At 40.9% G+C, this 21,789-nt stretch overlaps 1 protein-coding gene across 6 annotated transcripts in view; it reads left to right on the plus strand.

The window, feature by feature from the left end:
• Positions 1-21,789, plus strand: part of TAF1 (TATA-box binding protein associated factor 1) — a 34,428-nt gene that overhangs the window by 7,692 nt on the left and 4,947 nt on the right. For 5 of the 6 annotated variants that reach the window (XM_054213547.1, XM_054213549.1, XM_054213551.1 and 2 more), the window contains 27 exons: positions 120-236; positions 637-804; positions 2,421-2,548; positions 2,667-2,774; positions 3,602-3,775; positions 3,879-4,052; positions 4,137-4,241; positions 5,654-5,854; positions 6,751-6,892; positions 7,660-7,790; positions 8,351-8,431; positions 8,845-8,994; positions 9,149-9,268; positions 9,448-9,623; positions 10,319-10,560; positions 11,816-12,029; positions 12,300-12,465; positions 12,634-12,845; positions 13,083-13,191; positions 13,398-13,496; positions 14,207-14,384; positions 15,958-16,025; positions 16,418-16,540; positions 17,697-17,789; positions 17,865-17,949; positions 18,981-19,048; positions 19,130-19,246. In XM_054213547.1, coding sequence (XP_054069522.1) covers positions 120-236; positions 637-804; positions 2,421-2,548; positions 2,667-2,774; positions 3,602-3,775; positions 3,879-4,052; positions 4,137-4,241; positions 5,654-5,854; positions 6,751-6,892; positions 7,660-7,790; positions 8,351-8,431; positions 8,845-8,994; positions 9,149-9,268; positions 9,448-9,623; positions 10,319-10,560; positions 11,816-12,029; positions 12,300-12,465; positions 12,634-12,845; positions 13,083-13,191; positions 13,398-13,496; positions 14,207-14,384; positions 15,958-16,025; positions 16,418-16,540; positions 17,697-17,789; positions 17,865-17,949; positions 18,981-19,048; positions 19,130-19,246 — 3,749 coding nt within the window. Of the gene's footprint in view, positions 1-119; positions 237-636; positions 805-2,420; positions 2,549-2,666; positions 2,775-3,601; positions 3,776-3,878; positions 4,053-4,136; positions 4,242-5,653; positions 5,855-6,750; positions 6,893-7,659; positions 7,791-8,350; positions 8,432-8,844; positions 8,995-9,148; positions 9,269-9,447; positions 9,624-10,318; positions 10,561-11,815; positions 12,030-12,299; positions 12,466-12,633; positions 12,846-13,082; positions 13,192-13,397; positions 13,497-14,206; positions 14,385-15,957; positions 16,026-16,417; positions 16,541-17,696; positions 17,790-17,864; positions 17,950-18,980; positions 19,049-19,129; positions 19,251-21,789 lie in introns of all 6 variants that reach the window. The other variant, XM_054213548.1, reaches the window with a different exon arrangement.

Below are 21,789 nucleotides of genomic sequence, written 5' to 3' on the forward strand. Positions count from 1 at the left end.
ATCCTGGTTCGGGCTGGGAATCACTCTCCATGCGACCCCCAAGTTCTGATTTAAGGCAATGCAGTGCTCCCTAACCCTCCCACTCAAGCTAACCTTACTTCTGTTTTCCTTTTCTCTAGGTTTGAACCGCAGTGGCTCTTTGCTCAATCCACCAATTCCACTAGCGCAGAAGCCAAATGTAGCAGGAGTCCTAGGTATAGCGAAGGGCAAAGAAAAGCAGGCCCCAGAACAGCAAGGTAATGAGGACGTCAGTCTTTGGCCTATGAATAGGTGTATGACACGTTTCTGTATAGACTTGTGTTCTGTGTAATAGCAGGGTCCTTTTTTGGCAGCAAGGTGTAGATAAAAGGGATACTTGTTTGCTCTAAAACCAGCTAGAGGCCCTGTTTCATTCTTGGAGGTTCTCTGTGTTTCAGTGGAGCAAAATCTCTAAGCGTTGGTAAAGCTGAGACTTGGGGCTCTGCTTCCACTTTGCTTCCAAGATGAATTTTCTTTTGCCTTTTAGAGGTCCTGCCTCAGAAAGCCCTGAAAGATGGGGAAGACTGAGGGAATAAGATATGGGGATGAGCTCTGAAATGTTTTTCTGTCAAGATAGTGTATAAAACTCTTAAGGATTCTACCTTATGATTGTTGCAGTTTCCCTGGATGAAGACAAGCCCTGGTACTCTATTTTCCCAATTGATAATGAAGAGTTAGTATATGGCCGTTGGGAAGACAATATCATCTGGGATGATCAGGCCATGGAAACCTATTTGGATCCCCCTGTCTTAACACTTGATCCAAACGATGAAAACATAATTCTAGGTATGTTTATGGCATCCAGAAATTTGACTCAAATGGGAAAAGACAAGTGGAAATGGAAGCAAGGATTTATAGTCACACTGTAATGGAATAAATGGACTGGGGCAATACTTACGGTCTTTCTTTGTTCTGGCTTTTGAAGATAATTTGCCTAATTATCATAATTTGCCTAATCAAAGGCCTAAGCAGAAGGCATCAACGCTAATATACTTTCAGCTCCCAAGTTAAAAGCAGTAACATGAGAGTAAAAATTAATGCCCTGAAACTTAAATTTAACATAATTAATCTGACTTTTGGTGTGTTTTAGAAGCAACTGTCTTAATTTTACTTGCAGGCATATTGATTTGAAGAGGGAAGGTATACAAGTAAACCACAGACTGGCCCGTGCCATTCTCAGCATGGCTCGCTTTCAAAGCCTGAAGAAGCAGATTCCTTAAGCCTCTTTCAGGCTATTGTAATGGCACATGGGAGCAATGACTTTGCATAAGACCTGTCAGCATTTTTGCTGCTGCTACAAACTTACTCAGTGTTTGCTTTGCTTTACTCAGTTTGGCTTGCGTGTACTTCCTGCTTACATTCCTATAAGCTGGAGAGATTTTTGTCCTATATGGACCACTAAACCCACCACTTTGTCTTAGATCTATGTGTTGGTAATCTTTAAGCAGCCTTATGTGATTTAAGGATGGGCATAGCTTGCTACACTTTTGTATGACCTGGATTGCATTTCCTTCCTCAGGAAAGTGGGTCAGTTATAAGAATTTCTATATATATTGATTGGAACGTTTTCGTATTAGCCAGCAACTTTGAAAATCACTCTGAATTTGAGCTTGGTTAAAGTAAAGACAAAGAGACTCGCAGTATTTTCTTTCCAAGTCTGAAATAGACCACAAAATTGCAGATGTTTGTATACATAGCGACAAAGGTCATTACTACAAACCCATTCTTATTTTATATAGAGTGACATAAGATCTGTGTATTAAGTTGATACGGCATTTACCAAGCCCATGTCACTAGGCTCTGCTTCTCACACGAAAATCTTATTTGGAGAATGCATGCTTCACAAACTGTTAACTTCTAAAATTCATACTACTTTCCTGGAATTTTTCAGGAATCCCTTCTGGGTGCAGGTACATGTTGTCTTTGGATTCAGACTCACTTTTGTGTTGTATACATGTGGAAAAGAAAAAGATTATTAAGACGTGTAGTTCAGAAGCAGCATTGGCACTCCTGTTGCCTTAACTCTCAGCTCTTTAGAATAGCTTTGGCAGAACAGGTGCCATTTCTTGTACTTTCATCAATTAGATTTTTAGTAAATTTTGTGTTGACAGTGGATACCCCAAGCAATCCCTGCAGTTGCCCTCCTCCCACTCAAATCTACTCGCTGCTGAAGAAGGTAAGGTAGAGATTTAAGCATGGAGCTTTTCTGTGTTTGTTGAGCTTGTTTCATATTAACCTGTATGGAAGAAAAGGGCGAGGAGTGTAGAAGGAGGACAGTCATCCCAGAAACTGAATAAAAAGGCTAAAATGTCTGGACCAAGCTGTAGCTCAGTAGGAGGTTGTGGTGCTGAAAAGGGAACCCTAGGACAAGTGCCCTACAGTGTGATTGCTTGTGCTTTTAGAAATTCCTGATGAAAAGGAAGAAATGACGTTGAACTCTCCATCCAAGGAGAACAAGAAAGAATCTTCTCTGAAGAAGAGTCGAATCCTTTTGGGAAAAACAGGCGTCATCAAGGAAGAACCACAGCAGGTCAGCATAAGCTTTAGCACCTTGCAGTTTGGGAATGACATGAAAAGGAGTGATTTTTAGTGGTTGGGTTTTTGGTTTTTTTCTGACACCTCTCTCTCTGTGTTTCAAATTGAATTAGAACATGTCTCAGCCAGAAGTGAAGGATCCCTGGAACCTCTCCAATGACGAGTTTTACTACCCCAAACAGCAGGGACTTCGAGGAACCTTTGGAGGCAACATCATTCAGGTAGTCACAGTAGTGTTGCCTATAGACTGTCTTGGGAGGTTTCTAGCAGAAAGTATGATTTAGGATTTGTAGAAAAACAGAATTTGGATTACAGCAGGTCAGTTAAGTGCTCATGAGAGAGATTTTTAATGTTGTTTAATTAAAATGATTAGAAAGGAGTTTGAACTAAATTTTTGTGATTGCCCCATCAAATTGAAGTTTAGGTGCTGAATCTTGCTGTATCATACTTGCCCTGCTTTTGTTTGGTGTCGCTTTCTGAAGCAGCAGTGGGAGGGGGGAAAGTGGTGCAGATAGTCAAAAGGTGAGGCTGTACTTTCTGCTACTAGTGTGTGTTTTAATCTGGATATTATAAAAATAATTTAGATAATGATCAATTTGAACTACTGCTCACTAGCCTTGGTTGAAGAGGTGATATTTTTTTCTTCCTTCATTGTGGTATTCAGTGACCTCTTCTAAAACATCCTCTGATTCCAGCCTCTTCTGTAATGGGAAAAATTTGTGTTAATTCCAAATGCGCTTCTCTCCCACTGATAGGGATAATGGCTTTGCATGCTCCTAGTTAGTAAAAAAATCCTCTCATTGGGTATCATTTGAAATAGTACAATTAAAGTTGTCTCTGTACAGAAAGGAAAGATCTATATATGGATCTACGCACTTTCAAAAGGCAACATGTATGATAACAAGTGAATTTCAGTGCACTAGTATCACTGCTAGCAGACCTAAAAATATTATTAGGTTCTGTTGTGTAAGGGTTAGCAGGATAGGAGGGTGATCTTGGTTTTGAGATGATACGTGTCCTTCTTAACACGCATTTGTTCCTGTGTTAGCACTCAATCCCAGCAGTGGAACTTCGCCAGCCGTTCTTTCCCACCCATATGGGTCCTATGAAGCTCCGACAATTTCACCGGCCTCCCCTGAAGAAATACTCTTTTGGTGCCTTGTCCCAACCAGGCCCCCATGCTGTGCAACCTCTGCTGAAGCACATAAAAAAGAAAGCCAAGGTACAGTAATTTTTCTCTGTATCTGATGTCTGCTGTGGCTCCGTTTGCACAGCAGATCTGTTTGATGTGCTGTTTTCCTAACACTGTCTCTTCACTGGCACAGATGAGAGAGCAGGAGCGTCAGGCTTCTGGCGGGGGTGAAATGTTCTTCATGCGCACACCACAAGACCTAACTGGCAAGGATGGAGATCTCATCCTTGCTGAATACAGTGAGGAAAACGCCCCTTTAATGATGCAGGTTGGCATGGCAACAAAGATTAAAAATTACTACAAAAGGGTGAGTATGCAGGTTTTGCTGTTGGACAGTGATTTTCTTCTGCGTCTCGCTGAGTGCTAACTGCACTTTTGTTGCATGTTGCAGAAACCTGGCAAAGATCCGGGAGCTCCAGACTGTAAATATGGAGAGACTGTTTATTGTCACACTTCTCCGTTCCTGGGTTCTCTGCATCCAGGCCAGTTACTGCAGGTGAGAAAAGCAAGCATGAGAAGACGGAGAAGTTGAATGTGGACTAATAGGCAGAATGTTTCATACCCTGTTTATTGAATCATGAATAATGCTCAACTTCCAAAAAAAACCAGATTCAGTTTCATTTCCAGTTTAAGTCTCTTTGTTTACTGATAATAATTAAGTTCTTTTTTTTTTTTTTTAAAAAAATAATCTCTCTGTTGTATATTTTTTTAAGAATTGTTGTAGGACTGATTGGAATTGCAGGAAGTGAGTCTTGGCTGCTTTGCTCTGTAATGGCATTAGGAATACTGTTAGAGAGGATTGAGTGGAAGGCCAAAGCTGCTTGAATATTGAGGAACTCAGTAAATAGGTGTTGGATGAGATAGACAACATGGATTTATCATGGTCCAGGATGCGTGAGCATCGTTTTATGGACTTTCTGAGAATTGCACTGCTAGTTGTCTGCTGGATGCCAGTTACTAGTCAGGTGTGTAGAATTCTGCTTTTATGAGCCTTTCTCTTGTTGAAATATATACGGCTGAGATGGGGAGAGGAATTAAAAATGTTGTAAGGACCACCTGGTTACAAAATCGATGATAAATGTAAAAATAAATTGGTATCAGTTAATACTAGCTGCTTTTGCTGAAGTAATAATTCTGTCCATGCTGTACCACAGGAAAAAAGTAAGGTGAAGCTTGATTTTTAGAGATTCATCACAGAACCAACAATACTAATTGTTCAAGTCTAAGAGGACTGCAAGCTTTCCGGAAGTCTTGTCTTATCCATGATGAAGTGAGGATAGGGCCATGTCAGGGAAAGCTTTGCAATGTGGATGAGGGTAGTGTGGGAGAGCAGCGGTGGGTAAGGCTTGTGGAAGCCCTATGGGTGGAGAAAACCCTTTATAGAAGAGGACGGTCTTTTCTGGTTCCACTCAGTCTAGTGCCTCCTTGGTGCCAGTTTAAACTTTCTTACCTTTAAATGCTGAACTCGGCTGCTCTCTGCTTTTCTGGTTAGGGCCTTACAACCTCCTTTCCTGAGCAAAGTTTTCAGTCTTTGCCTTCTCCCATTCCCAGACTGTGCATGTGTCCTGGGCTGGTTGCTGTGGTTATAGTGTTCTTTTGCATATGTGTTCTTTCTATCGCTTTTTAAAGTACCTCCTTAAAGGCCAGTCCAAAGAGGCCTTCAAACTCTTTCTGCATTTCTTCTAGGTTTTCTTATACTTTCGTGCTTCATCCTTGGTTATTCTCTGCATAATGCAAAGAAGGAATGTTCTGACTGCACATCTACATATATTGTGACATAAATGATAGTGTACCACTGGAATTACTGGGGTTTTTTTAGTGTTCTTTTTAAGATCTTTTTTGTAGATGGAGTTACAGAAAATTCGATTAAAACCTGACTCTCTAACTTTGATTTGTTTCTTTTATTAGGCATTTGAAAACAACCTTTTCCGGGCCCCTATCTATTTACATAAGATGCCTGAAACGGATTTCCTGATTATCCGGACACGACAAGGCTATTATGTTCGAGAATTAGTGGATATTTTTGTAGTTGGTCAGGAGTGCCCACTTTATGAAGTACCTGGTCCCAACTCTAAACGAGCTAACACCCATATCAGAGATTTTCTGCAGGTATGTGATAAGAGACAGTCTGGGGATCTGAGGGGTCTTTGGAGACAGCCCTTGGCATAGGCCCCGGCCTCATGTGGACAGACTTGATTTGAGAAGCTCATTGCCCTGCTATGGCTCCTTTTTTTTTTTTTTTGTGGTAGTTTTTGGTTTTGTTTTGGTTTTGTGGTTTTTTTTGGTGAGGTGAGAGCACGATGGGAATTGGATGTTAAACATAACAGACCATTTTGGTTGTCATTTAACCAACAATTTATAGCAGGCTGCTTCTGTTTACATGCATCCTGTCTGATGAATATATGATAGAGGCTTTTCATTAGCCAAAATAAAAGGTTATAAGATTATATAAGAGTGTAGGAAACGGAAGAAATTAGAATGAGCTTCGAAGTGGTTATGCCGTATAAAATGAGTTACATGGGTCTTACTAAGAGCCAATTAAGGGATTTTAAAGGATCTTATGTCCTATTCCATAGCACAGAATGAGAGTTGCTTCATAGATCTTTGCTGATTTCCTAGATCTCGAGGCGGTTAAGCTTTGGGACTGTCAGTGACCGTTCAAATTAATATACCCAAATTTAGATTTTGGAGAAAATTTCCAGTAATTTACTGTCAGTTTAATTCAGAGCAGGAAAATCCCTGCTGCTCCCAGAGTTCAAGTTTCTGTACCAAAAGATGAACGTTTCTAATGTGATAATACAAAATTTCAAGACAAATATTTTTTTCCACATCTCCTTTTCAAAAAATAGCTGGGTCTGAAGCAGATATGTGGCTTGGAAAGCTTATCTTAAGTAAATTTATAAGAAACGCTGGGTTTTAAGTAGGAAGTCTGAAGAAGTCAGACTGTTTTTGAAGGTTTGTTCTGTTCTTTCTTCAGACATCGCAAATGAGGTCTTGTTTTCTAGGTTTTTATTTATCGCCTCTTCTGGAAAAGCAGAGACCGTCCTCGGAGAATTCGCATGGAGGATATTAAGAAGGCCTTTCCTTCGCACTCAGAGAGTAGCATCCGAAAGCGGCTAAAGCTTTGTGCTGATTTCAAACGCACAGGTAAAGATTTTATGTGGACATCAGCCATTCTTTGCTGCTCATGGAGTTCCAAACAGAGCAGGAGGCGGCAACATCTCCTCCTGATAAGCCATGTTTGAAAACATCTATTTGAAGAACTGAAATGTAATCTGATAGGGTTTTTTTGTTCCAATTCTTATAAATGGACGCTTTCTTTTGGCACAAGCGTGCTTGATGGTGAGAAATCACTACAGCTTGGACATCTGTGTTTTTATAATAGTCTGGGCAATGATTTACTCATAAAGTAACAATGTACAACACCAACATATACGCGTTCCTTTCCCTCTGTGTATGGCTGTGTTGTATTTTGCAAGCAAATACATGCCAGTAGAAGCTTGTCCCATCTTCATGAATCTAATGGTGCTCTGAGAGCCTGAGTTCTGATTTTTCTGTATGCAGAATGATAAACAGGTGGGTAATGCAAAGCCTTTTAGGCTAGCCACGGGGAAAAGTAGTTTGAGGTGAGGTAGTGAAAGGTGCATTAAATGCTTTTGGAATGTAGTTTATACATTGAATGAGCACGAATGAGGAGAGTTTGCTGATAAAACAGGCGCTAAATTAGAGGACGTTGATTTAAACAAATGACGAACAAAAAAACCTATCACTTTTAGTGGTCTAAGGGTCACAGATGTGTCATACTTGCCCCTTTTGCCAGCATTGCAGCAGGGTACCAAATCTTGAAATACAGATGATGATGGCATCCAACGTTTGTGGGAAACTACTCGGTGTTTAATCTGTGCATTTTTCAGGGATGGACTCAAATTGGTGGGTCTTAAAGCCAGATTTCAGATTGCCGACAGAGGAAGAGATCAGAGCAATGGTATCCCCAGAACAGTGCTGTGCTTATTACAGCATGATTGCAGCTGAGCAGCGACTGAAGGTAAACGCTCCTGGTAGGCTATAAGGCAAGTTACTGACAACTAGTTCTGTGAAGGGTGAGGCTAAGTAACATCTCCTACCTAAAGCTAAATTTGCTGTAAAGTAGGCAAATTAGGCACCTGACTGCTGGGCAACTTGTGAAGTTTTCTGCTGTGTAAAAAGGGAGTTAAGTTTTTAAAGACAGAGACGTATTCTTACCACCTGTTATTTAGATACTGAGTTAACTGTGCTCAAAGGTAGCAAAGGTAAGGTACGAGAAAGGGCTTATGTTTCTACTGGGAGTTCTACAGCAGAAAGTAACCAGTACGTGGCTGTGAGAGAGACTGGTTATTTTTTTTGAAGTCCAATGCAGTATTTAGCTATAGAGTTTGTCAAAATACCGGGCAGCTTGACATCTGTGATACTGTGGGTCACAGTGAATCTTGCAAAAAACTGTCTGTGGAAGCGTGCTTGTTCAGCGTGACAAATCTCCACAGGAGATTCATAACATGCTTCTAGTTCTCTGTCCAGTAACCTTTTTAAGACTTCAGGTTCTCATTTTTTCCTAATATTTCTCTGCAGGATGCAGGTTACGGGGAGAAATCCTTCTTTGCGCCAGAAGAGGAGAATGAAGAGGATTTCCAAATGAAGATCGATGATGAGGTACTGTAGAGCAATGCATAAGCATGCATGCCAATATATAAATCTGCACAGCAGGAGAGAAACAAGGTCTTTAATATGAAGGGCGTGTTTAAAGTAGGATTCAGTAGATCAAACGTTCTTGCGGCTTTCCTGGGAACTCTGCTGCCAAGCTTATACCTCTGTTTAGGGATCCTTCTTGCCAGCTCTTTCAGGACTAGACTTTTTGCCTTAAATGGCTTTTGTGTGAATTATCTAGCACTTTGGTTCTTCACTGAGGTTTTATCAGGGCAGTTGAAGGATCAATAAGCAGAATTCACCCTCATCATGTCAATTGAAAAGTTCTCAGTATGACTGGAAGAATCCAAAATAAAAAGCTTGGAATTCTCCTCAATGGTAGCAGGATTGTGAAGGCATGTTTCTCTTCTTCCTGGCAGGTGCGCACAGCTCCATGGAACACCACACGAGCCTTCATCGCTGCTATGAAGGGCAAGTGCCTCCTAGAAGTGACTGGTGTAGCAGATCCTACTGGTTGTGGTGAAGGATTTTCTTATGTGAAGATTCCAAACAAACCAACTCAGCAGAAGGTATGGTTCCCAAGGCTGGGTTGAAAAGGAGCGATAACTGGAAAGTGATGTTGGAGAAATGGAGTACATATGGGGCATCAGGAAGAGAAAATATCAGAAGATGAGCCTGTGTGTTATGTGATGACATTAATAGGCTGCATCTTCCTCTGAATAGGATGACAAAGAACCTCAGCCAGTGAAAAAGACAGTGACTGGGACAGATGCTGATCTGCGCCGACTTTCTCTCAAAAATGCCAAACAGCTTCTGCGTAAATTTGGAGTGCCTGAAGAGGAGGTGAGCATGAACCTGGAGCAGGTTACAGAGTACTCTTCACTAAGGGATTCAGCAGCTGATGGTGGAAGGGACATACACTTTTCTGCTCTGACCTTGTGTAGAAAGGAGTTGAAATCCACAGTCAGCTACCTCAGTTGTATGTCTCTAAATCCATTTCTAGTCTGTCTTCCTCTTTCCAGATAAAGAAGCTGTCCCGGTGGGAAGTGATTGATGTGGTACGTACGATGTCTACAGAGCAGGCTCGTTCAGGGGAAGGTCCTATGAGCAAATTTGCGCGTGGGTCTCGGTTTTCTGTAGCAGAACATCAGGAGAGATACAAAGAAGAGTGTCAGCGCATCTTTGATTTACAAAATAAGTAAGTTCTTATCTAATGTTTACAGCCTTGAACCCCACCCTGTCCCCACCTTAAAAGTCCAGAAGTATGTATGCCTGGGGCTCACCGATACGTAGTGCTGTAGATGTTGATTCGACTGGTTGGGCCCACAAAATACAGCACTGAGAAAGAGGGCTTTGGCTATTAATAGAAACTTACGGCTTAGCCTTAAGTGTCTTGCTGTCATAAACCTTTTGGAAAGGTAGAATGAGTTGCATAGTCTGCCACGTATACTGGCATGAGAAGTTCCACTGTTTCACAGATCAGTAGTTCACCCTCGTTTCCTTCCATCTATCCCTCTTTCCGCAGTTTGCCATCTCTCTCTTGGGTAGCAGCTGCCAATTTTATGTCCCATTCTTTAGAACTGCCGGAAGAATTCATGCATTATTCCTTGTTGTGGCCCAAGGCTTGAGAGCAGGGAGGCAATATAGTGCTAGTGATGATGAAGAGATCAACTTGTTGGAGAAGATTGGCTTGGAACAATTGATCTTTTGGACATGGGGAATACAGGAGGACTGAGATGGGAATATATTGTGCCTATTCTTGTACTAGTGATTTGCAACATCATTTTCAAACCTTTGTGTCATTTTTACCTTCTGGGAGGGTAACGGGCTGATTTTATGCAGAGGGGAGGAGGGAGAGGAACTAACTAACTTTCAAGGTGCCTTCTATTTCAGGGTTCTGGAATCCACTGAGATCCTGTCAACAGACACAGATAGCAGCTCAGCTGAAGACAGTGACTTTGAAGAGATGGGAAAGAATATTGAGAACATGTTACAGAACAAGAAAACTAGTTCTCAGCTCTCTCGGGAAAGAGAAGAGCAGGAACGAAAAGAATTGCAAAGGATGCTTCTGGGAGAAGACAGTGGCAATGACAAAGAGAGGGGCAAAAAGGACAGGAGAGACAAAAAGGGGCTGTGTAAGTAACTGCAACCACCAGAACGTGCCTGGGAAGGGGATGCAGAACTTTGGGTCAGGCTGCAAAGTGTGCTGATCTGCCTTCTCAGAGTAGAGTGTGGGTTCCTTACAGGGCGAATGTACAGGCATGCTTATCTGGGGCTTCTTCCTTCTCTTGAGCAGTTACTGGCTGAAAATGCATTTAAAGTGTTTTCTTTGCTTCATAGCTCTGCTTATTTTGATCTGTGAACTCACTCTGGTATTTCTTTAGATATTTACTGCTGCTTGCTGCTTAAGTTTCCCCTTTTTTTTTTTTTGGGTGAGGTGGGTGGGTTGTTTTTGAGCAGTTTTCTCAAGATGTGTTCGCAAATAGTTCTGTGACCAGCTTCTGGTACTGTAATTACATCTTGTGTGTAAACACAGCTATGTAGGTGAAACAGATATGCATGATATGTAGGCTGATAGCAGTGTCTGTTATACTGTGTGCTGTAGCACTGTGTTTGGGAGGTAACTGGGCAGCTGCCAGATTTGGATCTCCTGGAGATATGTTTATTTTAAGCGCATTCCAACAGAGAACTTGACACATCCTTATACTGGCAGGTAAAAGTGTTTGACCTGGGAATGAACTTATGTCTGTATGAGGGTGTTCATGACCACTGTTACTTGTCACGTTTGTACGCGCAAAGTTGAGCTCTGCAGCATCTGGGTCAATGTTATTGTTGCTATTGGAAACCCAGGTTGGGAACAAATCACTAATTAAATGACTACTGGAAGAATTTAGTAAGGGATATGTGGAAGATTTGCTGATGATTGTTGCCTTATGAAAAGATATCCAGTGTTATCTTGAACAAAATCTCTTAACCAAAACAAATCTAGCTAACTGGTTGTAACACCAGTTGGAGAACTGGATAACTGTTGACCTTCAGTTTCTGCCAGATCTCCATACCTATCATCAAAACCACTATAACGATAAGCAATCTGCAGAGCCATGTTGCAGTTGCCTTACAGGTTGCACTTAGGCGCATGCGGGTCCTTGGTGACTAGCTGTTCCTTCTGGCTTTATAATCCACGTGGATAATTCAGTATTTTACCTTTGTTTGAGATTGATATATGTCATGATAAGAGAACACAAACAAGCAAGAGAAAGACTTGTATTGCTTTAGTTTTCCTGAATTTGTGTCTTGGAAGTTTTTAAGCCAAAACTATCTTCTGTATTTAAACAATGATGTTCCTATAAGGTGACAGAAATTAAAAGTAAATAAAATGCTCTGTTATAGCATCAGCTTCAGGAGCCTCGGCAAACTCTCACAAAGATGATGACACTGCCTCTGTAACCAGCCTTAATTCCTCTGCCACTGGCCGCCGCCTCAAAATCTATCGCACATTTAGAGATGAGGATGGGAAAGAATACGTGAGGTGCGAGACAGTTCGGAAGCCTGCTGTCATTGATGCTTACTGCCGAATACGGACTACCAAGGATGAAGAATTCATGTAAGACCTACGTGATTATTTTTTTTTTCTTTTTAACTTTGCATGTAGAGTATTTCATTCTGTTGACATTATGAAGAAATGTAGAATTGAGTGTAGAAGCCCAGAGCTGTAATTGTGGAGAGGGAGAGAGAGAGAGAGAAAGATTCAATGGCTGTCCATTTGGAGAATATTATGAATTTTGTGCAGTGATTGGCCCGGCAGAAGAGTACCTGGTAAATCATCAACTCAGATGAAAAACTTGTGTGGCTTGTTTGTTTGTTCTTTTCCCAGACGAAAGTTTGCTCTATTTGACGAACAGCACCGTGAGGAAATGCGGAAGGAGCGGCGCAGGATCCAGGAACAATTACGGCGCTTAAAACGCAACCAAGAAAAAGAGAAACTCAAGGGCCCTCCAGAAAAGAAGCCCAAGAAAATGAAAGAGCGTCCAGACTTGAAAGTAAACATATCCATACGCAAAGCGTACTAACGGGTCTTGGGTATTAGAGAAGTTTTCAGTTCTAGTGTTGTAGTAAAGGTCTGACTAGGGCATTTTAATGATACTCTGCCTCTAAACTAGGAGACTATGTATGAATTCTGATCTGTCATGTTTCTTACATTTTTGCAGCTAAAATGTGGAGCATGTGGTGCAATTGGCCATATGAGGACTAATAAGTTCTGCCCTCTTTACTACCAAACAAATGCCCCACCTTCTAATCCTGTTGCAATGACAGAGGAGCAGGAGGAAGAGCTGGAAAAAACAGTCATTCACAATGACAATGAAGAACTCATCAAAGTAGAAGGAACAAAAATTGTCCTGGGAAAACAACTGATTGAGAGGTAAGGGAAGAAGCAGAGATACCAATGGGTACTAAGAAAAACTCATTTAGAGCTTAGTGCAGGGTACTCATGTGTATATTAATCACAGGAATAAAGTGACAGGGCTTTACATAGACTATTATTACAGTATTTTGATTGTGTATTTGGTATTATGGACCAGAGCCAGTACTGGGGGACAAATGGTCTTGATTCATAAGAGGGTTGGAGAAACTATTACACTATTTTGTTTTTACCTAGTGCGGATGAGGTTCGCAGGAAATCACTGGTCCTGAAGTTTCCTAAACAGCAGCTTCCTCCAAAGAAGAAACGGCGAGTAGGGACAACTGTTCACTGTGATTATCTGAATGTGAGTGAAGGTGTTACAGAGCTGCTTGCAGCATCTCTATTTCTGTTTGTACCAACTGGCCAGTTTCTTTACTACTCCTGAGCATCCTCCGTGTGCAACACAGATACCTGTCCAGTAAATTAATACACTGAATTGCCTAGAATTTCTGTGGGTAGATGTTTTGCATCTTGGAACAGCCTTAATTTTTCTTCCTCTGATTTCTTTAGCGTCCTCATAAATCTATCCACCGACGGCGAACAGATCCCATGGTGACACTGTCATCCATCTTGGAGGGCATCATCAATGACATAAGGGATCTTCCTAATGTAAGTTTAAGCCATGAGACCAAAAACCCGTGTCTTAAGCAATATGATTGAAGTACGTTATGTATTGTAGACAGCAAAATTACGCTAGGCTTTTCTCAGATGAGTGGTGTGCCACCCCTTTCGCCCCTGCCCTGCACACAGTTGGTGTGCAATATTTCCTAAATTATCTCAGCTCAGAATCTTTTTGAGATGAAAACGTCCATATCAGAAAATAATGTTGAATAGTTCTGTATGGATACATAGTCAGAGTCTGGGATGTGTGAGGGTTTTTTGTTTGTTTGTTTTTGTTGTTCTTTTCAACAAAACCAGAAAAATATGCGTAACGCTCAATGTAGCAGTGTGCAATACTTTTATATATGTGACGCCGGAGAAAATCGTGTGCTTCCCTGTTTCTGACCAGATTTTACTTGGAACAAAATATTAAATGAAAGATTTGAGTTAAAATAAGAATTTAAAGTTCAGTTTCTTGGTTTTTGTGCTGCATAACCAAAAATACCCTCTGAGAATTCTTTGTGAGATTTTTCTTCGTATAATGGTGTTAAAGAATATTTTGTAGAAGAAGCCGATAGCCATTGTGGGGCTGAGCTTCTGAGCTTATCATATTCAACGTTGGTTGAAGCTGGTGCCTGTTCAACTGCGGAGGTTAAAGTGAAATTAGCTGTGCAAGTACTGTGTTAATAAGCATTCACTTTTTTTCTTTTCATCCTCAGACATACCCTTTTCATACACCTGTAAATCCAAAAGTTGTCAAAGATTATTATAAGATTATTACTCGGCCCATGGATTTACAGACCCTGCGTGAAAACGTTCGTAAGCGGCAGTACCCATCCCGAGAAGAGTTCAGAGAACATCTGGAACTAATTGTTAAGAACAGTGCGACATACAATGGTAGGCTATTGACAGCGCAGGGAAACTGTATTTCTGCTAATAGGTTGTACGTGTTTGAGGTGTGGATCTTTAACTTCTAGAAATAACAAAAGCAACAGAATAAATTCACTGTCAGATAGCAACAATAAGCATATGTTTTTCCATATATACCGGAAAGACTATATTCATGTTAATGAGCTAATTCATAGATAGGAAAGAAATGGACCCTAGCATTTAACAATAACTAAATGGTGACTGTGATGTAGTAACTGAAGTTCGGTTATGGACCTACCAATAACTGAAGATTTCTATGATTCTGTCCCAGAGAGGTGGTGGAAGCCCCATCCCTGGAAGTTTTTAAGGCCAGGCTGGATGGGGCTCTGAGCAGCCTTGTCTAGTGGGAGGTGTCCCTGCCCATGGCAGGGGGTTGGAACTAGATGATCTTTAAGGTCCCTTGTATGATTCTATACTGGTGCATGTATTAAGTCAAACTGCACTAAGCAAAGTCCTGTATATCCCCTTCAAATAGGGTGAAGCTAAGCAAAACATTGTTTTCAGTAGACTACATGATGCGTGTCCTTCCTTTTTTTTTTTTTTTTTTTTTGTTTCCAGACACAGATTGGCGTGGAGTTCCTTGTGAACTTATTTTCTCAATTTTATGCTTTAGTGAATGAATCTTACAATACAAATAGGAATAGTTCACGCCTTTTGAAGCCACTGCCTTGGAGCATGCAGCTTTGATTAGAGTTTACTGGAATGATTTTGCATATTTGGGTTCTTGGATGCAATAAATTTTTCTCCATTTGGGAATGTCAGAAAGCTAGTTTAAAAAAAATAAAAAATGTAGATTCTGCAGTAGAGCATGCAACTGCTGGGGAAAAGTTCTGATTCATTGAGCAGCAATAGGTCAGCTGTATTCTGACCGCTGATAGAACAATCTTTGTCCAAAAAGTATTCATTCAACAGATAAAAAACCTCCCAGCTGCACTGAGTCTCTCTGGGCTGTGCAGCATTCAGGCTGACACGGACAGCACTGGTTTTGTGCCTTTACTGCTTCCTTTATTATTTTGACAGCTAAGGCCCTGTTTTATCCTAACAAGTGAGATTTTTTTTTTCATAGTTCTGTTGCAAATACTTGTTTCCATGTCCGAGCAATCATGAAATTATTTAAAGCTGTGGTTTTCTGAATATTCCTTAAATGTCCATCTTGCCTTCCCTAGCAGTTCCACTTCACTGACTGGATCTAGTGAATGAAACAGAAATTTCATGATTTATACTCTGAAAGTTTGGCAAAGGTGGAGGGCTTAGAGGCCAGTCTTCCACAGGCACAGCTAGTTTCCCAGAGGCCTTCCAAACCTTAACAGAGTGTATCCCAAAAGTGTGAAGACTTGCTACAAATAACCTTTTCTCCTATAAAATCCATACTAAACTTTTAGTAACTGTGTGTGTTGAGAATATACTTCAGGATATACTCCCAGTTGTGCTAGGAATATAATCAGCGATGCTTTAGGAGTAAAGATTAATTCCTATTGTGACATAATTGGCCTTTTTAATCAGGCTGGAGTATCTCACGGTACTTGCTGTGTGTTTGCAGGGCCAAAGCACTCGCTGACGCAGATCTCTCAGTCCATGCTGGACCTGTGCGATGAGAAGCTAAAAGAGGCAAGTCTTGTGAATGAGTTGTGGTCAGAGTGGAGAGGGAGGTGATGATCAGGGGTGATTGCGGGGTCTGAGGACAGAGGATGCGAGTAGGCAAAACACAGGGCTTTAAGGAGAGTAGAAGAATAAGGGACCTGCTTCCCTCACCTCAGGAGGTATTTGAATTTTTACAAATTTGAACAGTCCAAATTGGAGTCTTTCTCAAAAAAACAGATGCTCCTTTGTTACTCTAGTTACTTTATCTTGTATGTAGGCTTTTATCTAGGCTATTATTCCCTCTTATTTACAAGCGCCTTCATAAAAAGGTGAGCGAGAGTCTCTTTGGGACAGAGTATCCTGATATTAACAGTTACTAATCTAGGGTCAGCCACTGATGTTCCTTACTTTTATTGCAGAAGGAAGATAAACTGGCTCGATTAGAAAAAGCAATTAATCCCCTCCTGGATGATGATGATCAAGTGGCCTTTTCCTTCATTTTGGACAACATTGTCACTCAAAAGATGATGGCAGTTCCAGATGTATGTACCTTAAGCAAAGCGTGTGTGTGTGTGTGATGTGCAAAATGTACTGATTATAGTCTTGTGGCTGTATATTTACGTTGTTTTTGTTAGTGCGCTGCAAAAAAAAAAAAAAAAAAAAAAAAAACAAAACCCAAACAACAGAGTGCTCTGTCAGGGAGCTGGCCTATTTCTGATTTTCTGACTGGCACAGACACACCTGTACTCACCCCCTTCACTGGAGCAAAGGTCCCAAAGTGGCGGCTGGGTTCCAGTTTTTGTCCTGCTCCTGTCACTCCTGGACGGTGCTTGCATCAACCTCCCATTAGTGTGAAGTCACTGATTTTCATTAAGCGTGGTCGTTCTAAAACTCATTATGCTCTTCTGCTGCTTTATAGAGCGCTTGCTTTGGTAGATCTCAAAACACTCTGCAAAGGTACAGTTTTCTGGTGGAAATGAAACACAAGCTGATTCCTAATTTATATGGTTTACCCAGCATTGTACTAGTTTGTTAGTATTAAAAAAAACTCAAAACCTTAAACTCACCAAAATCCTGCAAAAATAAGGATTTCGGTGTCACTCATCTATAACACGTATGGTGTCTGAATGGCATAAGGAACAAGAGTCTGTAGTGGTTAGACTGAATCAGAGAGGGCTTAATGCCTGTCATCTTTAGAACTTTGTTGGTTCCATCCTCTGTTGTCATCAAGTTCTCATTTCTGATGTTTAGAAACAGATTTCAGAGTTTTTCTATGCCGTCACACCATGATGAACTGTTAAATTGGTATATATAGCCCCTGTTGTGAGATCAGACCTAGGTTTATATTCTTTGTTTTTCGTACAAGCAGCGAGTGTTCTTGCTGGACACCACAGTTATGTTGTGGAGGAAACAGTGATATTAAACAGAAAAGTCATTTGCATGATTATTATTTTGTATTACATGTTCCTGCTGTTTAAACAGGTATTAATAGGCCTAGTTAAAAATCCAACCAGTAGATCTTTTTTCTGTGTCCCTCCTGAAGCTAAATGATTGGATTCAAGATGCCTTGTGATAACTACTTCCCATACATTTTGAGTGTTCATCAATTCTGGAGACTTGCTTTATGAAGTTGGTAGCTCAAACTGTAAAAAATTCTACACAGAAGCTTTCTAAACTTGTCTGTTTTCTTTCCTCCAGTCTTGGCCATTTCATCATCCAGTTAACAAGAAGTTTGTTCCTGATTATTACAAGGTGATTGCTAATCCAATGGACCTGGAGACTATCCGCAAGGTGTGTACCTTGAACTGAGCAGCCACTTGAGAGATGTTTAGACTTGATTACTTACTGGGTGTCAATCTCTTCCAGAATATCTCCAAACACAAATACCAGAACAGAGAGATTTTCCTGAATGATGTTAACCTCATCCTTGCCAACAGCATTAAGTACAATGGTAGGTGGTGAAGATAAGGCTTCGGCTGCCTTCTGTGCTTAAATGAATACATTTGTGCACCTCTTCTGTAGTGCTGTCAAAGCCTGAAGCTGGTAATCCTGAGTCTGATTGTTGCTTTCCTCGACTGCTGTGAAAAGAAATGCTTAAACAGTGACGTTTTCACTGTCACGTGGTGCTTTATGTACAATCTTGTGCAGAATGCGGCAGTTACATTTGGGGACGATTTTCTGTTTGTTCAGTACACATCTCTGCTTCAGTGATTTGTTTCTGGGAATTTCCTTGAGATTGACAGGGTACAGCCTTCCTGTCTGCTAAATCATCTTTTTAATGCTGGACCAAACTGGTTAGTTGCATGTGAACCCTGATTTATAGAATCATAGAATTGTCCAGGTTGGAAGATACCTTTCGGATCGTCTAGTCCAACCATCGACCTAACGCTGACAAAAATCATTGCTAAACCATATAGCTAAGCACTATGTCTACCCGTCTTTTAAATACCTCCAGGGATGGTGACTCAACCACTTCCCTGGGCAGCCTGTTCCAATGCTTGATAACCCTTTCAGTGAAGAAATTTTTCCTAATATCTAATCCAAACCTCCCCTGGCACAACTTGAGGCTATTTCCTCATGTCCGTTCACTTGTTACTTGAGGGAAGAGACTGACCCCCACCTCTCTTCAGCCTCCTTTCAGGGAGTTGCAGAGAGCGAGAAGGTCTCCCCTCAGCCCCCTTTTCTCCAGGCTGAACACCCCCAGCTCCCTCAGCCGCTCCTCACAAGGCTTGTGCTCCAGACCCCTCACCAGCTCTGTTGCCCTTCTCTGGACACGCTCCAGCACCTCTGTGTCGTTCTTGTAGTGAGGGAATATATATATATATTTTATTTATTTTATTTTATTTTATTTTCTCCTTAGATCAGAAGGTGCTGGGATTTAGGGACCTGTGTCATGAGAGCTGTGTAACCAAAACCAGTCTTTCAGTCTTAGCAGCTGAGCAAATGTCAGAATGCATAAAGATACTTGTTTCTTTACTACAGGGCCGGACAGTCAATACACAAAAACAGCCCAGGAGATTGTAAATATCTGTTACCAAACTTTAGCTGAGGTATGTGGACAACTCTACTGCAATATTTTTGTATGTTTGAATTTTCTGTTCTGCAATCTTAGCAAGCTTCTTTGTTCTTAGTATGATGAGCACCTGACTCAACTTGAGACAGACATCTCTACTGCTAAGGAAGCAGCACTAGAGGAGGCAGACCTGGAAAGTCTTGATCCCATGACCCCTGGTCCCTACACTCCACAGGCAAGTGACCAAGTAAAGTTTTCGCTTCCTTTCTTTTAGTTTCAATTTCCTGGACGTTTGATCTAGAGGTGCCTCTTTGTTCTACAGTTCTGCATCTGTCTGCAGTTTGTCTTTTAGTAGAGTATCTCGTTGGATGGTGTGCTAACAACTATTTTATAAGGATAAATATGAGAAGCAGTTATGCTGCTTCGGAGAGTGTAAGATAACCCGAGACAAAGAAGGTAATTTCCCAAGCAACTTGCAAAACTGGTCTCAAGATGAGCTATGTACAGTCAGGTACAACTGAATGTTGGTTGGAAATTCAAACACTATGCGAGTGTAGCCGTTGGAAAACCTCAGAAGGCAAGCAGTGAAAAGGTAAGGAGAACATGAGGAAGAACCCATCAATGCTGTAGTGCCAAGAAGAAGCCAGAGAGCTGTTTGGTGCAGACACTGAAGAGGCTTTTTGCTAGGAGCAAAGAAACTGCCTAATATGGTCAGCGAAGTAGGAGTCTTCTGCATTCTTTGGTGGGATTCTTTACATTTCTTTATTTTGGCTCTAATGGAAATAACTTTTTTTTTTTTTTTTTTTTACTCTTCATTATTATTTTATAGCAGACAATTGTGTGTGTCCATTATTTTGTATGTATTATAGACCAAGTTGGAAGCATAATTTATACGGAAGATTGTATGACAGACTGCTTTTTCAGTGTTTATGGTTTGGCAGAATTTTATAAGCTATTTAGAGGGTTTTTTTGTTTTTTTTTTTTTTTTATTTTTTTTTAATGCTGCTTCTAGCCTAGGGCTGTTTGATTGTTTTCAAAAGCATCAGGAAAAAACTTTCATCAGGAATGACACGTTCATTCCTGAAAAATAAAATTGCCTTTGGAATTTCCCTAATAAACTAGATAATGGTTCAGGGAATGTCATCCTAATGTCTGAGATGTCCTTTGTTTATTTGGAAAAACTGTTGAAGTTCATAAGCCTTGAGAAAGATCTCTCTGATAATAACCGAATGATCAAAATTCAGATTTTGTATACCCAGTGCAGGAAGACAAAGCAAAGCTTTCTTTGCAGTTGTTCATCCCAATTGTAGACCAATAATTTTTCTATTCTGTGCAAGTCTGGTGTGATTACACCTGGAAAGTTGCGTTTAATTTTAGTGAAGTCAGAACAGAAAAGAGGGGCTTGAATTTCAGGAACAATTTAAGATCTTACAAAGATTATTTTTAAGAGAAAAATTAGTTTAAAATTTGTTTAGGCAATAAGTATACAAAGATTATAGGGCTGGAGCCAGGATAGCAGGCTACAAACAAATTTACGGCCATATTTAACACCCTCCATCCATCTCTCCCCACAAAAAAAAAGACCCAAAACGTGGCAGTTTAGGAAGCTAGAAAGAACTTGCTAGGAATGATGACAGAATTCAGCGGGGTGGGAATACTGAAAGCGAGTATCATGGAAAAAGACCTTCCTGGCAATGTGAACTGTCAGGCTGCGAGGAAGTCTTTGGAGATTAGTTGATGAAACCAGCCATTGACACATTAAAAAGAAGATTAGAGGGAATCAAGGATGATCCTAATACCTCAGAGAATGAGGGACAAAAATGTCGTCGTTCTCTCTATCTGATGGTGTCCTTCCCAACAGCAGTATTACCTGCTCTGATTTTTTTTATCCAAGTTGGTGATCAGGAGAGAGGAAAGGAGGCTTCAGCAGTGAACTGCCTCTTAGCTGTCTGCTCCTTCTCTGTGCTTGCTAAAGGCGAGAGCTTCCTGAGCTTCTCCCTTGGCCGTGTCATCTGAAGGCCATCCTTTCCTCCTTCTTCGCTGGAGGTACACTCCTGCCTCCCACACTCCCAAACTTGTCACAGATGGCAGGTGTGGTGGTGGTTGCTTGGCTTTAGTTCCCTTTATTTCAAATGCAGTTGTGATGACTAATATTTATCTCCACCTATGTGTCTTTGGGAGCTGCACTCCGGGATGTAAAAAGCAAATACAGAAGTACGGAGCTGTCTGCAGTTTACATGTCTGTTTAAATTTTAGGAAGCCTGTTTTGCCTAGTTTAAATGGCATTGTGGCAGCTCTTAACGCTTTCAGGATTGTTGCGATATATAAACTGTATATTATAAGAGTATTTTGTCAAAATCTTAATCTGTAGTTCCTCGTTAACTCTTCAGAGGTTAAATGTCATGCAGACTACAACTTTGCTTTTAGAACCCTTTAGCCAAAACCTCCTTTTCTCTTGGTTTTGTCAGCTTTGGGGACTCTCGAGACAGTGATTTGCATAGAATGGAAAGAAAGATGAAGCTTTGCTATTTCACATGTGATAAACTTTTCCAGTTCTGATAGCAGCATTTGTAGTTGCAACAGTTTCCATTGTAGGAACTGAAATTAAAAGGGCCACGCTGAGTCAAACCAATAGTTGATGATGTAATCAAGTACTCCGTCTCTGGCAGGGACCAGAAGTAAGTGGATGCAAACATACAGTGATCCTTCTTACAGAGAAGCCTCTCTGCTTCTGGCAATTGGCTGTTTAGACACCTTAACCTGGTGTTGCACCTGGAC

The sequence above is a fragment of the Rissa tridactyla genome, chromosome 9 (genome assembly GCF_028500815.1).
Source record: "Rissa tridactyla isolate bRisTri1 chromosome 9, bRisTri1.patW.cur.20221130, whole genome shotgun sequence".
Lineage (NCBI taxonomy): Eukaryota > Metazoa > Chordata > Aves > Charadriiformes > Laridae > Rissa > Rissa tridactyla.